Source organism: Echiichthys vipera (assembly GCF_963691815.1).
Source record: "Echiichthys vipera genome assembly, chromosome: 10".
NCBI classification, from domain to species: Eukaryota; Metazoa; Chordata; class Actinopteri; order Perciformes; family Trachinidae; genus Echiichthys; species Echiichthys vipera.
The window spans coordinates 26,824,411-26,842,095 of NC_139835.1; the positions used below are offsets into that span (position 1 = coordinate 26,824,411).

The 17,685-nt window shown below is 40.1% G+C and overlaps 1 protein-coding gene across 2 annotated transcripts in view; it reads left to right on the top strand.

Moving 5' to 3' along the window:
* The window catches only part of mphosph8 (M-phase phosphoprotein 8), a 28,477-nt gene that overhangs the window by 1,577 nt on the left and 9,215 nt on the right, over positions 1 to 17,685 (top strand). Inside the window, exons 2-9 of one of the 2 annotated variants that reach the window (XM_083921721.1) lie at positions 1,575 to 1,736; positions 2,859 to 3,890; positions 4,568 to 4,664; positions 5,647 to 5,907; positions 6,229 to 6,351; positions 7,322 to 7,410; positions 10,913 to 13,244; positions 13,673 to 17,554. In XM_083921721.1, coding sequence (XP_083777847.1) covers positions 1,575 to 1,736; positions 2,859 to 3,890; positions 4,568 to 4,664; positions 5,647 to 5,907; positions 6,229 to 6,351; positions 7,322 to 7,410; positions 10,913 to 13,244; positions 13,673 to 14,958 — 5,382 coding nt within the window. In that variant the 3' untranslated portion in view covers positions 14,959 to 17,554. Of the gene's footprint in view, positions 1 to 1,574; positions 1,737 to 2,858; positions 3,891 to 4,567; positions 4,665 to 5,646; positions 5,908 to 6,228; positions 6,352 to 7,321; positions 7,411 to 10,912; positions 13,245 to 13,672; positions 17,555 to 17,685 lie in introns of those variants that run through there. The other variant, XM_083921722.1, reaches the window with a different exon arrangement.

The following is a 17,685-nucleotide window of genomic DNA, read 5'->3' on the forward strand; positions in this document are numbered from 1 at the left end:
TGCAGGTTGTCATTCCAACCTCGACTTATTCAATCACCTGAATTGTCCTCACACAGTTGATCTGTTGGAGCAGGTGTGTTCGTGCTTGGGTAGAATGAAAACATGCAGCCACAGCGGCCCTTTACTGGATCACTTTGACACCCCTGCTTTAGAGTCTCCCGGGGTTCGTGCCACCTGTGTAGAAAAGCTCAGCAACATCGAGGAGAGTGAAAACAAACACAGCAAGGAAGTAAGCCTGGCCTGCTGACAGCTCTCCAGGAAGATGCAGCCATTAAAACAGACTGTTTATGTTGGTGCAGTGATGCAAAACACGTTAGCACTGGCCCTATGGGATAGATGGGATAGATGAGTAAAAATACTCATATCTAAAGTCAGATTTCAGAAAATCATTATGGTGAACTGCAATAATGTGCTGTGTTATAGAAAGATTAAGTGGTTAAAGTTCTCAACCTCCATGACTGATTACAGGCACACAGCAGTTTAAATTAGCATTATACTTAATTGAATTCATTGTAAATATTTCCTTTGAGACAACTTTTTATTTCTGCAAAGACATGTTTGACTGTGAGAAGATAAAGGCTTTAGCTATTTGTTTGTGTACTGTTGTCTCCTGGTATTATCCACTTTCTGCAACACTCATTTGTAAATCCATCAGCACGTTTACATGCACATCAGTAACCTGAAAATGGCCCTAACCGGGTAATGGTAATAATGGGGTTATTGAAGTTCTCCTCATATACATACGACAAAAACGGGTCTTCTTGGTAGTGATGTTACTTGCCGTTGCAAATTCTTCCCTCAGTTTAAAGGCAACGCTCTGTCTTCGTTTTCGGCACCATTGCTTCCCGGTTTATTCTATTTCCGGGTCAAAAGCCACTGCTGCGTGTGAGAGGCCATGGGCAGACGAGAAACCTGATAATAACCCGAGAACGCTGTTTACACACGCAAGTAACTGGGGAACTGAAGGAGTTGTCGAGGTCTGTTAATCGGGGTATCCATTTATACCCAGGGTACGGTGTTTACATAGTCTTTGAGAAACCTGGGTATGCCCTTAACCTGGTTTTAATTTGGGTTTTTAAACTGCATGTAAACAAAATGTTTAACTTAATTCCCTTGATTCTGGTTCATTTCAGGTGCATCAATGCTTCAGGAGTCCTTTTGCAGCTCTTCAACTAACAGTTTCCCTTTTGTGACTCAAAAAAAGCATCAAAAAATGTAAAATACAGATTTAGATCAACTATTTTTGTTTGTTAAACACACAGTTAGAGACAATCACTTAAGATTTTCTCTGGTCCCCTCACAATAAAAGCCACTTAATCTTGTAAATTCCATTTTTCATGATCTAAAAAAAGCTGTTTCTGTTTTGACAAGATATAATCTATGATGAAAACAAACAATGAATGAAAAATAATACTATAATTATTCATTTGCTCTAGTCTGTCAGCCATGTTTTCATACAGGCGGCCATCATCAGATTCTGTTGGCTGGCAAAATAATCGGACAGCTACCAGCCACTGTGTCAGGTGTGTGTCGCGATAATGCCCAAGCTTCATATCTTCTTTCTCTATTTTCAGGGTGAAGTGCTCTACAGAGTCCGCTGGAAGAACTACTGCTCGGATGATGACACGTGGGAGCCAGAGGCCCATTTGGAGGACTGTTGCGAGGTCCTCTTAGCTTTTAAGAAGTCCATGGCTGAGATCAAGGCCAAGAAAGAGGCAGAAGCCAAGAAGAGCGTGGTAAGTCACATTGAAATCAAACCAAGATACTACTGATACTGAATTCACCAAAACAATAATGCTGGTGAAGGCACCGCTTGTAAGTCCAGTGTGGACTTGTGTAACTCCCCACTGGCAAAAATACAAGGTAATAGAGCGAGATAAGAATTTATTCAGTACATACAGATACACTGGACCTAGTATTAAGTTACAGTTTATTTTGCCAATGGCGATAACACACTAACGTACTTGCTTTTAAATCAATTACCTTACATTTGGTGGGGTGATTACTAGAGGTGTGTTTCTTCAGTTGTTGTTTTTTTGTGCGTTAGGGAGAAGAAAAACGTAACCATTTCCAATGTCCTCTCTGTTTGGAGGATGAACATTTTCCTTACATCAAGATATTTGAAAGATAATCAACAAATATTCTTTCAAAAGTGCCTATCTAAACTTGACTTAAAAGATGATGTTGCATCATCTGAACGTCACGCTGTATTCTTGCCTCTGAGCTTCCCTCAAAGTCAGTTTGTACAACTGAGAAAATGAGCCTAAATCTCACTTGATTCATGGTACGCTTGCTAGTTTCTAAGTCTTCTTTAATATTCCTTATTGAATATTAATAAAAAATGTGTGCGCTTAATGTAGGCTATCGATAAAGGTGAACTGCAGAATATGGTGTACCAGTACATTCTTGTACTATTTATTCCTTTTAATTGCACTATTAACATGTTGGATTAATAAACCCTCCGATGGGCGGCGAGAGCCTGATACAGCGCAGATGAATGTGAGTCCAGTGTTGCGCGGTCACGCAGAAGCAGCAGGTTACTGGGTGAGGACATTTTGACCGCTGTGGCATTACTACCGTAGCGCGGTCGGAAGTTGGTCAAGATAAATGCGTGTTACCACCACCTGTAGATCAGTGGAATAATGTGACACCATTAACAGGACTGTGCATTATCATCAATGTGTAAGGGATAAACAAAACGGGGAACCACTCATATAAAAATGGCTCCATGGGTCTACAAGAGGTCTAAAACTCCACAGGGAACCTTTTAAGTCAGAAATTAAATATAATAATATATTATATATAATATAATAGTATAATCATAACATTTGACTTTGCTTGTCTTCATCTCCTGTTAGAAATTGCTGCCTATCAAGAGCGAGGTGTTTGATGCTGACTCAGAGAGCGACAGTGATAAGGACCGTCCAACTGAGGCACCCGTCAAGAAGAAGAAAAAGACAAAGACACGCGAGAAAGAAGAGGAGCCACCTTCAAAAGAGAAAAAGAAGAAGAAGAAAGAGAAACGAAGGGATGAGTTCAGGCCTATACCGGCACCAGAGACAGATGATGAAGAAGCAGAGGCAGAAGAGGAAGAAGAAAGACCCCCGACTCCATCCTCTTCTCCCAAGGAGAAAAAGACTGACTTAAAAAAGCGTGTGGTTGACTCTGAAGAGTCGGACGATGAGCCCGTTCCCTCCAAAAAACACAAAAAGGAAAAGGGAAAAGAGGGAGGAAAGCATAGGAAAGAAAGAGGGGAGGAGGGAAAGAAAAAGAAAGGGAAGAAGGAAAGGAAGATTGACACCTCGGAAGATGAGGCCGCTGCACCTCGGGAAGACGACCTGAGCGGCGGCTTGTCAGAGTCCCAAATGGATGATACTGCGGCAAAATTAGCCGAAAGAGCATGTTTGGATGACAAGTCCAGACAAAAGAAAGGGAAGTGGGAAGTAAAGCTGCAGGGCATTAAGGACCTCATCCATGAAAAAAAGAGCAAAAAGCCCGACACCACCCAAAAAGAAAGCAGCCTCCAAAAGCTAAAGAGCCTCAACTCTAAAGTCAAGGAGGACACTGCCCCACTCTCGGACTCTAGTGACAGCTCCACGCTACATAAGAAAGCCAAGAGCAAAGGGCAGGAGAGCATGTCGGCGCCGCCCAAAGTCCCGTCTTCCTCCACATCCTCATCGTCGTCCTCGTCTTCTGTCACAGCAGCCAGCAGCACCAAGCTGAAGGAGGACGAGGTGGCTAAAGAGGAGGTCCTGGGACAGAAGGACACCACAGGCTCCACCAACCTGTTTGAGAAGTTCCTGTTAAACTGCGAGGCCAAGGACCGGGCCCCCCGCAGGCAACCAGTGCATCAGACCCCCCCAGAGAAGGTCATCAGCAAACCCACAAAGGTACGGTGCTGTGGCATTCTTCCATCATGCAGTGGGAAATGTCGAAATGACAAAAATGCAGAGAAATTGTGTCTTTGGTTTGCCGTTTTGGATCTCTTCTGATTTTGTCTGTGTTAAACTGATTAAGATTTGTGTATGGTAACGTGACGCTACACATATGACTTATTAACTAGAAGTGGAAATGTTCATACACACACATGCTTTTTAGGGTCATGGAAAATTGAGTCTATGTTGGTGATGAGATGTTATACCAGTCCTCACCTCCTGAGCCTTTTATTCTTTACTCAAGCATTGATAAACACGTAATAATACCTGTTCTGACCTCCTGACTAAAGGTGCAATAAAATGTCTAAATCTACAGTTGGAAAAGCTGTATGGAGTAAATCATTGATACTGTAAAAACAAATGTGAGAAGCCTGCAGCTATTGGTTGTCAAAGTATTCACTCATCTGTTCCCTCTCTTATATTTATCCTGTTTCAAACTTATTTGATAGTAAATAAAGTCAGGCCATGATCACATTGACATTAACATGCTATTTTCCTTTTAAGAATAATCAAGACAAGACTTGTGTCAAATGGTTAACCTCTTATTTCCCACATCCACTATTAATGTTTGCTCTGTTTGACGGAACTTGCTGCTCCGATGTTGACATTGTGTATTTCTCTCCCAACGTCAGCCGATAGGAAAGGCTGAGAAGCTCTCCAAGACAACCAAAGAGTCTCCAGCTCAGAAAGCAGAGCCTGAGAAGGGGGAGAAGTCCAAGCAGTCAGATGGTATGCATGACACAGGCACAGAAAAATCATTCAAAACAAAACATTACTTTAAACTGACTTCAGTTAAAGAACAAGCTAACATCAGGTGAAATGCAACATAGGTCAAACGCTGTGGCCTCTACTTTCGGTTTAAATGTTTAGGTTAAGATGCTTATTAAAGGAACACTTTGTATATCAATAACTCTTTTTTGAGAAACCTTTGGTTTTCTTGCATGCCTCCTCCTTGATGAATTGCAGTAATAGCAGATCTAATATGCAGTCTTATTTACTACAAGTCTTGTTTATCCAGGCATATGCTCAGTACCTCTTAAACACATGCGTTTTTGCTAAAACCTTCCTTTATACAAGCGGGATCAGCAAAACATTTTACATATTTGTGGAAAATAAGTGCGGGAACCACAAAATGCAGAATTGAAAGTGTGTTGTTCGGTAAAATTGTGATTTCAGTCCTTTTATATTCATGGAAATGATTAAATTCAGTCATTTGTGCTATTGCATTTATTGGTATGAGTGTGTTTATCAATTTACATGATTACTTGATATACAGGTGTGTAATATCAGAAATAGGCCAACAATTGCTACTGCATTTCTTTGTTCTGCTATTGTGAAATTTGATTGATTAGAGATCTTAATCAGACATAAAACATATCCACAAGAATCACAAGTATGTGTCTCACAGCGATGAGCTATGTTTATGAATTGATGGAGCAAAGAAACAATCTGTGGGTTTTGCCGTTTTTATTATTTGGACGTGTGTACCTCTCAACTTTAAGTTGTTTTATTAGTCTAAACCATGGGATACATGGTTGTGGAAAAGTTCATTTTAACACAAAACACTGCTGCCATGTCAAAACATAACTTCCCCTGATAACTTCAAACCTTTATTTGCATGATGTCGCTTCTTGATGAACATTTTGTTTGACTGACAGCTGTAAAAGGTCGTCCAAGGCTATTCTTGACAACTTGTCCGCTCCCCTTTTAGTCTCCAGACCTGGTCAGAGTTATGGCTTCACCTTGGACAGTGACGAGAGGGAAGCAGAGGAGTCTACAGCAAAGCCGAAGCCCGGAGAAGATTTCCGGGAACGGAAGGAAAGGCCAGAGGAGACGCAGCGGCCCAGCTGGGAGAGGAAACCCCCGACAGAGGACAGGAGGAAGAGGAGAGAGGACAGTGAGCCCAGACTCTTCATTGCATGTGATGACGGTCAGGACACCCAGGACCCACAAGAGAGTGCTGACAAATCTGGTACTGTATGTTTCTGATTGGCCACTGAGCACATACTGATCGAATGCTTCCATGTATTATTTATAATTTCAATTAATCTTCTCTGCATCATTGATTTTTGCCCCCTTTTACTACAAAAACTGCGGTCTGAGACATATATGAGCAAGATTTACAGCAAGAATTAAGAATTGTGTACAGTATGCAAGGTTCCAGCCCCCCCGCGACCCCGACCCCGGGATAAGCGGTTGAAGATAAATGAATTAATGAATGAATGAATGATTACAGTATGGTTCCAGCCTGCCAACTAATGAAACATCTCTCTCTGCATTTTGTGCTGTTCAGACAAGGGCCAAGCCACCTTGAGTCTAGGAATGGACCTCAATCTGGACTGGATGACTCTGGACGACTTCCAGAAACATCTGAACGGGGAGGATGAGATCCTGTCGGGCCCGCCGTTATCACCCAGTGAGTATTTCCATTTACAGACAGTTGGCTGACTCCTGCTGTCAACACAGTTTCAATGAGTCGATAGATGATTTTCTGACTTGATCAAGGATACTTTAGAAAAGGAGGTGATTGTTAACCAACACATTGGTATTAATATGAACTTCCAGTTTTAGAATTTTAAACTTGGCTCTCTAAACATGATCTTACTGGGTTTTTTCACTTTTTTATCCCCTGCAGGGTTCGTACGGGTGCTTGAAATTATTGAAAATGCTTGAATTTTAATGTTGTGTTTTCAAGGTTTAATAAATGCTTTAATTTTGGATAGAGTTCTTATATGAATCCACATTTCTTTCACAATAAATAGCTATAGAATAGAATTTTAATTTAATTTCTTATGCTTCTGGTATTATGGGACACAACCTTAGTTGTTTATAGCGTAATACCGTGTCTTTTAATGTGATTTTAAAAAAAAAAGTGAAATAATTTTCAATATGTATGTATTTGTAGAAATATATAATGTATTTAAAAGCTGTAATGTGCTGGAAAACCCTGAAAATGGACCCTGAAGGTGCTTGATTTTGACCTTGGAAAAGGTGTACAAACTCTGTCCTGGCCTTTAAAGTTGCAATGAAATGGCAGCTTCAGTGTCTTTAGCTTCTTTAATTTGGTCTGTTACGTAATTAACGTAAGTGAAACAGAATATGTGAACATGTACGAGAGGCATTTCAATTTCAATCAAAGTGTTGTTTTGACTAGAGCTGCAAAGATTAATCAATTAGTTGTCAAGGATTGATTCATCACCAACTATTATGATGCCCAATTAATCAGTTTTAGTGTTTTATTTAAGAAGAAAAAGTCAGAATTCTCTAATTCAAGCCTCTTAAATGTGAATACCTTTTGGTTACTACCCTCCTCTATGACAGTTAAGCGAATATCTTTATAGCTCTTTCACGTGTATTTTCTTTCAACTCTACCTTCTCCCTGTCAGGTGAGTTGCGGGATGCGGTGAAAGGTGGCGATTACATGGCTGTCAAATTGGCGCTTAATTCCAAAGAGGACTACAATCTGGACCAAGAGGTATGTTCTTTCACCTTCAGAGTGTTTTGTTTTAGTACTTTTTATAAAACCATTCACGCAGACCTTATCAAATATGTATTTATTTTTAATGCATATACAGCTCAATGCTTCTTAAGCCTTCAGTTCTAAGATAAAAGCACATTTTACCAATTTAACAGCTCGCACCTTGGTTGCCCCCAGTGTGTATGTGTGGGAGTGATTGTACAGTTTGGTATAAAAAAAAAAAATGACCAGTGTAACACTGTTCTCTCTGCCCGAGCCCGACTCTATATTACCCACCACTAACCTCAGGGCGGGTTGGGCCGGGCTTCTGATCAAGCGCTTGTTTTTTTTGGTTTCTTTCGGCGGGGTTTTTTAAATCATTGCTTTACTTGCCTAATCTGAGGAGAAATCTATGCTGTGAACAAAAATATTATAGGCCTATATATATTTAGCACTGTAGGCATAATTAACAAAAGTATATAAAGTTGCACAAAGTTTTAAAAAAAAGACGCCATATGTTGCAACGCACAGTATCTCCTCCCCTCGCCCGCATCACATCGAGCCTGCTGCTGTGCTGTGCAGCTAAAGTGCAACATGGAGCTTGGAGATAAAATAGGTGTAAAAGATAAAATAAAAACTGGAGAATCAACTTTTATCAGGTCTGGAGGAAAGTCTGAGGTGTGGAAGCGTTTTAAACAAACCGTGGGCAGCTTCGTCCAGTGCACTAAGTGCGGTTTAGGCTTCTTCAGTCAGACCTTTTGTGATCAATTCCATTCTGTAGTTCAAACTACTCTGAATTTCATTGAGAACGTCAGATATAACAGCCCATTTATTAAAAACATGGTCTGGTTAAACCAGGCTCGGGTTCATAATCACTGTTAATGTGTCGGACCGGTTTCGGACCGAACATGCACAGGCTCGGTTAGGGTCGGGCTTTATTTTCTGGGCCAGATCTAAGCTATAAACACACTGCTGTGCGTGTCACATACAGCACTAATAAAAGTAAATACTTACACTATACACTCTCCGACTGTGTTAAAATGATACTTTATACTTCGGAAGAAGGAACGACGCGGTTGGAAATATTTGAGAAGCATTTCACACAATCAACGGTTGCCCAGGAATTATTTTTTAGCTGTTTCATACACAAACTTTAAACTTCTCGTGTACTTGTAGACATTTTCATCTTTCTCAGATGCAATCATGTGTTTGTGATTTGACTCGATCAAATTTAAGACTTGTGGAACTTCCGCCCATCACCTTCAAAGGATCTGAATAATGAACACATAAGGCCTATCTAGATGAAAAGAAATGGTTGTTTTTTTTCGAAAGCTGTGCACCAACAAGTCTGTCTCTTCAAGATCTACATCCACAGACTTTATTGTGTCATGCCTACTAATAATTCAACGCCTCAAGACGTTTTTCACAACTTCAAAGCACCTTTTTCTTCTGCAACAACCCCAGGTAAGAGTGTGGCCTCAAATGCTTTTACTGTATATGTTTTAACAGTGGAACGATTTTTAATGTAGTCATTTAGCTCGGTTACAACCTTTATTTTATGAAGCAGGAACCAGTGTGTGGTGATGCATAGGTTTTAAAGCTAAATTATACCTCTATAAGTGTGCATGTGTATTTAGAGTTAAAGAGCCATGTTAATTACTTTAAACCTATACTGCATTCTCCTCATCTGGGCCTCATTTGTAAAAAGCTAACAAAAAATCTCTGCCATAGATTTTGCTTTGCTCTATTTACTCTTTGCTGTGAGCAGCTAATGTGTAATTGTACGTTGGTAATTTGGGTCTAATGTTATTCATTTAACATTACATATTCATCATAATATGTGCACATTAGAGACCGGTGTCATCTCTCCTTGCAGTGAATTAGCCCATGGAAGAAGACACTGAACATAAGAAGTAATGGAACAAGCTGAACCCTGTGAAGCAGGTACATACTGTATATGCTTTCAGACCACGAGGTGTCGAAGTGATCCAGTAAAGGGCCACTGTGGCTGCAGGTTTTCATTCCAACCAAGCAAGAACAAACCTGACTCGACTCATCCAATCACCTGAATTGCCTTCACACAGTTGATTTGTTGGACCATGTGTGTTCTTGCTTGGTTGGAATGAAAACCTGCAGCCACAGTGGCCCTTTACTTGATCACTTTGACACCCCTCATGATGATCATAGCACAACATGTACAGCCAGCATGCACCAGTAACTATCATGTAATCAGGATAAGGGGTGTCACAATTTCAATTCTAAATTGGAAAATGATCAGAATGAGCTTTCAATTTATTTTTAAGTATAGAAATCAAAAGCTGGATCTGAGATTCGAATAAATGATTTATATTTGACCGAGCACAAAACTTTTGCTAGAAAACAAAGCCTATATAAAGAGTTACAATACTGTGCTGCTGATTTACTAGGATAGACAACAACCTTTTAACACTGATATGTGTTATTTGAAATGTTAACAATACATTCCTAAATTAATTCATTATAATAGAACATTTTTAATGAATTATGCATGACCAATGTTTTTTCATATTTTTTTATGTAGCCTATCCTTTTTAAGAAGAATTTGAAAATGTAAATGACAGTGGTCAGTGCATAAAGCAAATATTGGTTGATCTTCACAAATCAAGACTCAATAGTCCAACAATGACAATAACAGCAGTCAGTGCTTAACAAACACGACTGAATTAAATCGTGACCTTAAAATCGAAAGTCTAATCGAATCTTGGATTGTAAGAATCGTGACACCCCTCTTTACCATTAAAAAGTTAAAAGCATAGAGGACATCTAAATAAACCAACTTGTTATGTGAATGGTCGAACACCATTACCGTGTTCCCATGTTTTGCATCTGTACCTAGTCACCAGTTTCATATATTTTACTGGAAAAACGCAGCTATGCTAAACTAAAACCTTTGTATATGACATCAAAAGCAATGCGATTATTTGTTTTGATTGCAAGCCATGAATGCAGGTCTAGTGTCTAGTGCATATTCTGTTCTCTCCATGTAGCATTTCATCCAACACCCCATGACTACATATACTTGGTTAGACATCTACAATGTCAAAACGCTGCTTGATCCAATAAAGCCATTAACTGTTCTCGAATGGGTCACATGTGGTTTTTGTACTGGAGACTTGAGAGGTGTCAGGGGTTTTTTGGTACCGATGTTGAGCTAAAAAAGTGATGTGTGGCCATCACGGTGATTTCTGTTTGAATGAGCCTTGATCTTGGTGGGGCATTGCCAAGGTGCTGATGCATTAAACAGCAATTGAAGAAATGTGCAAAGAATTTTTACGGCAGTACCAAAAAAAAAAAAAAAAAAAACGTTTTAAAGTTTATCTCAACAACTTTACAACCAAAATTAAAAACCAACATTAAGCTTTGTTGTGTTTTTTCCCCCACATTTATTACCAAATGGTTCTGTGTTTTAAGTTTACTCAAACAAATAATTCAAGGGGTCTGAATTTGGCAATGAGTCTTACATATACTTGTTCTTTTACAGGCTTGTACTATTGGTGAGCCGAGGTCATTTGAAGGAGAGAGGAGCTTGATTGAAGAGAGAAGTTCGAGTGATGCTCTTAGGTTGACTTCTAACCTTGACAGTGGCAGAAATGACAAGGGTTCTCCAGTAAAATATATCCCACAAGATTTGGATGGTCCAAAAGATGGCGAAAAAATGCCAAGCTTTCCTGCCAATATAAACACTGAGCAAGTGACGCTGAGGGAACATGAAAAGGTTCAAAAAGGTGAAAAGGATATAACTGAATCCGAAAACGCTGCTTGTGATTCAGCGACCAAGCAGGAAAGTCAAGGAAAAGAAGAGCAGAAGCAAACGCAGCATGATGAGATGTCAGATGACACAAATGGTGTTTTATCAAGTAAAATGGTTTTGGACTTTGATGTTTCAAATATTACAGGAAATGCAGATTTAGCTAATGAGCAAAGGTCACCTTGGGACGCAAATGGCTCAAGTGATGAGGCAGAGGATGTGATAGCAGGGCATTCAAATGGTTCAGATCAAGTTTTGTCTGAGTCGGGCACAGAGGAGATTCCTAAAACACAGTTACGGCACCGCAAGAACATTGTGGAGAGGAGACAACCGACGCGATCCAGTTCAAGGACCTGTAAGAAAGTGTTTGAAATGACACCTTACAAAGTGGATGATGAGAAAAAAGAGAGAGGCAAAAAGCACTTCTGTTTATATTGCAAAATGGCTTTTACCCAAATATCTAAGCACTTGGAAAAGAAACATGCAGATGAAACAGATGTAGCCCATGCAATACACTTTCCCAAAGGTTCCAAAGTCAGACAGTCTATGCTTGACCAGATTCGCAATAAAGGAGATTATGAACATAATTGCCAAGTTCTCAAAAGTGGCGAGGGGGAAATTGTGACCAAGAAACAGGTTAAAAATCCCAGCATATCAGTTCGTGACTTCCTGCCTTGCCAGCACTGCTTTGCTTTTTATCGCAAAACTGATTTATGGAGACATGAGAGGTCATGTAAGGCCAGAAAAGGAGATCAGAAAACTTCTGAACAGACCAAAAGAATCCGAGTCCACAGTGCTGCTTCCCGTCTGCTTCCAATGTCAGAGTTCTTAACGGGAGGCTGTGAGGAAATTATCCACATAATGCATCAAGATGAAATCTCAAGGCATATCAGAAATGACCCACTTATTTGTAAATATGGCAATGCATTGTCTGCTAAGTATGACCATGACAAGTCTCAGTTTGCTTATATTGCACAAAAGATGAGGGAACTGGGTAGATTTGTGGTCGCTGTAAATGAGCTTGATCAGAGCGTGAAGTACTTGCATGAAATATGTCTACCATCCAGGTTTGAATTAGCTGTTCAAGGGGCCAAAAAGGCTAGTGGATATGACCCCAGTTCCAGTAAGTTTAAAACCGCTTCCCTCGTCTCAAAGATTGGCTACTCTTTGAAACGAGCTGCAGAAATAGCTTTTGGGGAAAGTCGCATGACAGAGGACAGTGAAACTGAAAGTGAGGTGAAAAAGTTCATACACCTTCTTGATACAAAATGGAATGATTGTTTTTCTCGCAAGGCTCTTTCATTATATCTAAAGCAAGATGTCAGGAAAGTGGATGTAGATAAATCAACTGTCACGGAAGATTTGATTAAACTCCACAGTTTTATCACTGCGGAAGAAGAGGAAGCCAGGAAGGAGCTGAAAGAAAGTCCTACTATGGCAACATGGAAGAAGCTCAGCGAGGCCATTCTGGCAGATGTGTGTCTGTTTAACAGAGGAAGAGTGGGAAATATTGGTAGGATGCTCTTGCAAACTTACACTTGCAAAAAGAGTAAAGGAACATTTGTTCCCTCTGCAGATCAAATAAGGAAAAGCACAAAATTGGAGCTGGACCTTGGTAGCAGTTTCACCAGGTTAGAACTGGAGGGTCAGTATGGGAGAAACATGCTGGTTCTACTAACGGAAAGGATGGTTTTATCAATCGACTTGCTCATTGAAAATCGTGAGCAAGCAGGTGTGTCAAAGATGAACCCATACCTGTTTGCACGCACCGAAGGTCCATCCTTCATCAGAGGATTGGATTGTTTCCGAAGGTCTGCAATGGAATGTGGAGTTAAAAACCCAGAAGCGCTTCTGTTCTCATCGTTACGAGAGCAAATTGCCAGCTGCTGGCAGCTAATGAGCCTCAGCGAATGTGAAGTGGATCAAGTGGCCAAGCTGTTGGGAAGGAGCAGCCAGGAGTGTTACAGGCTTTCAAAAAATGCATCACAGCTGGAGGAAGTGAGCAAGCAACTCCTCGAGATGGATCGAACACTGCCATCAAGTTCACCCAGCACTGCAATAGATGGTGAGTGCATTCTGCTCCTTTTGGATCCTTTTGCATTAAAGTTCTCTTTGAATACAAAATGCTCTCAAAGTATTACATTAACATTTGACAAATCAATCTCCACTCTATGATCACTTTGTTTGTTCTTGATTTTACAACTGTATCACATTGTCGTCATCAGCAAAGGTATCTCAGTTGTCATGGAGCAGTAGATGTTCAAACTTCCATTTTGCTGATCCTATTCAGGACTTGACAGTTCATTCTTGACCTTTTTTTGAAATGGCAGTTTACTAGACAGTCTTGGATACAGCAGCTGATGAAACAAAATCTTGCTTTTTACAAAATCATGAAAGAACTGTCAAGCTCTAGGGTTAACTATTTTTAAATTGAGAGACCACTGCATTCTTTATTTCTCTTATATAACCATGATGCACTCTTTATCTTCTTAGGAACTGTACAGAAGTCCGCTTTGAAGAGAAGACCTTGGACTGAGACAGAGCAGGCTGCAGTGAAGCGTTACTTGAATGAGTTTATCACAGGGATGAAGGTTCCAGGCAAAAAGGAGTGCAATGCCTGCATAGCTGCTGAACCAGATCTTGGTGGAAGATCTTGGACAGATGTCAAAAACTATGTGCACAACACACTACAGACAATGCGGAGGAGAAATAACCAGCACAGGTCTGAAGGGAATTTAAACGAGAGTCCAACGATTCCAGAAGCCCGAGTCCAAACCACAGAGAAAGATTTGGAAGACTCAAACATTGTCTGTACAATGACAACAGTGCATCTAGATCACCTGAGAGAAAGTTCAAATTGTTGTATGACCATGGCTCCCACCCATTTCGCCCAAGAGATGACTCCAACTTATGCTTCCTTGTGTTCTACTAGTGCAAATATAATCCATGGAAGTCCACCATTGATTTCTTCTTTCACACCATTAAATGCTACTGATACACAAGTGGTTCCTACATTTACTCCACACAACACTACAAATGTGTTAATGCCTCCTGTATATACTCCAGATAACAACATACTAATGCCATTGTCTCCTTCTTATACACACAATGCCACAAGTATGCCACCATCTTCTGTGTATACACCACAGGACACTACATGTTCACCAATGATCCCTACATATAGCACCCTTACTGCTCCAAGCACCTCAATGGTTCCTACATTCACAACATTAAATACAAGTTCACCAATGGTCCCTGCATTCTCGCCACTAAGTGACAGAAGTGGGCCTATTATTTCTTCATTCACACCTCTGAACCATTCAAGTACACCAGCTTACTCCACAGGCCCACCACCCAGGGCCCCTACAACTGCACAGGTGGTCCCGACAATCAATAGACCCAGTGTTCCTGACAGGACACCGCATGTACAGGAAAGTATGTCAACTGCAGGAAAAGCCGTCGCTCCTGCTGTCAAGCCTCAAAAGAGAATCAAGAGGTTGTGGAGTGAGGAGGAACAGGCTGCGGTGAGGCGTCAGTTTGGGGACTTCTGTAAACTGGTCAAAGTGCCAGGTAAAAAGGACTGTGATGCGTGTTTAGCTGCTGAACCTGCCTTGAACACCAGAACATGGAGGGAGGTCAAATATTATGTACATAACTCAATTCAGTCAATGAGAAGAAGAGGGCATATTGTCGCCCCCAAACAAAGTGTTGTACAGGAACCAGAGACTCTTACTAATCCAAACACTGAGTGGGATGGTCCCGTTTATCTGTCCTTGTAAATATTTTTAATGGGCTTCCAATAGAAACCAATAAGTGATTGATAAGGTATTAGAGGTGTGCGAGGGTTGTGGCTTCAACCTCGAATTGTATGGGGCTTAAGGACTTAAAATGTGCTGTCAGTGAACCCTGGTCTCAGTAGCCGTACGGATCATGACAACGGTTACAGACTGCCCTGCTGTTCTTTTTGTCACCTTTTAACAAGATTGTTAAACATTCAGAATCTAGTCCACTGGACCAAACTATTGACGTACTGTTGCATGAATATACACTAAATGGGTGGAACTAATGGAAGTTTCTACTGTAGCTTTGGCTCAGAAAAGGCTGATAATGTTTTTATTAGATTTTGTTAGTGTGTGCGCGTGAGTGACAGTCAAATATGTAACACTGTCAATTTGTCAGATCATCGAAGGTTATCTCTAGAAAGTGCTCTAATTTAGATGTGATCATAGTAAATCTGAAAATGTATTTAAAGTTCCTTTTTGCCAGTATTTGCAACCTGAAACCAGTCATTGGCTGTGGCAACCAAACACGCTTTTGCAATTTCAGACCCAATATTTGTGAAACTGCTTAAAGGAATGGCAGAATTGTTTGTGACTCCCCCGCCACGGTGACCGGGGCTTTTCCCACCCTGCACTGAGCAAAGGTAGCCTCAGTGACTGTACATTTCTATAGGGATTTTTACTCTTCTTCTAAACTTACTTAAACATCTTTACCGTACTGTTTTCAGTAGCATTTTTATGGAATTTGATGATCAAAAAAGAAATGGGAAACATACCAGCAAATCTTTCCATCCAATCCCTCCAACGTTATCGTTGTGCGTAAACTTGCTTTACACGATTGCAACATGCCTGGCCCAAGTGTACTGTATTCTTGCTTTAGCCAGTAGCCTATATTGTAGATCCACCCTGATAGTCTGCAGCACTAACGGCGTACCTTCCTTGCTGATGTTGGAGAATTTTGAGCTCTGTGTGTATACCTCTCACTTCAATATGAAATCTTTTTTTTCTTTGAGAACCATGTTGATAAATGGTTATCTTTTATCATTTATATGTTTTTCTTTTTTTTTATATGCATTAAGGAGCTGCCGAAAGGTTTGGTTGTATTTTTGTATCACACGTGTAGACCATTTTAGTACTTAGCAGATTTGATGTACTCTAATATAAGGCAAACACTCTTTTGGTCTCATTAGTGTTACTTTGTTTTAAGCTTTTTATGATCTGGATGTTTGTGACATGAATACCCAGTTGCCAAGATCGGATTGCCTTATCCTCTTGATTATTTGACTGATTACACTTGTATCCCCTTTTCATGTTGATCTTATCTAACACACGTTGTTAGTGCAGTTTTTGTTTTGAGGAAGTATTACAGAAGTTAATAAATGACAATGATTAAAGACGAGATAAAAAATGAGACATAGATTAGAGAAATCTTGAGTGTATCAGACATTAAATAGTGAATGAAAAGGTTAAGATGTTAATTAACTTCAGATTGTTCCTTCCATCACCTTATATCATCTTAGCTGAAAATGCAGTTTAGTAATTACAAACAAAAATGCACATTTCAATTAAGTTGAACTCTTGTTTGTTTTTGGTCACAAACCTTGTTGAACATTTTAACAGGACATTAAACACAGGTTCAACCTGCACTTAGCAGCAGCAGACTGCTGGTCACAGGCTTTAGTCCTAGCTAGACAGGGTCATCACATTTCAGTATTAAAAACCTGGTCACTGAAGTCAGTGTTTATTTTACTCTGGCTATTATTTTACACAACGAAGTGTGTGGATCTGTCGTTTGGTCAGATCAGTCGGCTATAGATGTCTTCATTAGGGCACCTGAAAAGAATGCAGTCATTTTCTTTATTATCAAAAAGAGCTAAAGTTATGGTTAAGATTTACAGGTAGCACTGCTGCTATTTGTCATGGACAGAAGATGTTGTGTTATCCTCAGTAGCAGCTGTAGTGAATCTGTTTGAAGTAACCAGTGTTCACCCTTTCCTACCAAAGCTATTAGTGTCAGGCATGCATAAACCCTCACTGTGAGCAGGGTTGCAGACCTGGGTCAAATAACCCATGTTAACTCATTCACACCCATCGTTTTTTCCAGTGTTGTTGGTTCCTTGAGAAAGGGGTATATCATTAGCTGTGTTTACATTCACATATTTTGATATTCACATAAGAAAAGTTGGCAAAAAAACTTCCTCGTGGCCTCGCTTGAAGTGGGGTTTGAAGTTGAGGTGCTAAATGGAATATCTAAACACCTTAGCATAAATTCTGATCTAAACATTTCACCTACATGATTTATCATCTATTTCAAACCTCAGCATGTTCCCTGTGAGCATGAAACATGGCCAGTACTTGCTGACATGAAAGAACAATTAAAAATTGTCCAGATTACTGAAGACTCTCCACTTCAGTCTCATGGATGGGTTAGATTGCCAGGGTGTTTTGTTTCCTGTTAGCAACCTCTGCTTCTTATACTAGTGCCAATTTCTGACAGAACTGTTTTATTCACTCAAAATCAGTGAATGGAAACGCTTAATTCACATTTCTTTTTTGCAATATTTCATAAGTTTGCTTAAACTGGAAAATAACTCAAGTACCCGTACTAGAGATTGTATATTACAACACTACTATTGCTGTTTGATGTTGCAAAGCAACATTTTCCCCCTGTATAGAAGTTAGCTTCCTTCCATTGCCATAAGCACATGGTGCGTGTTACTCTTCCTA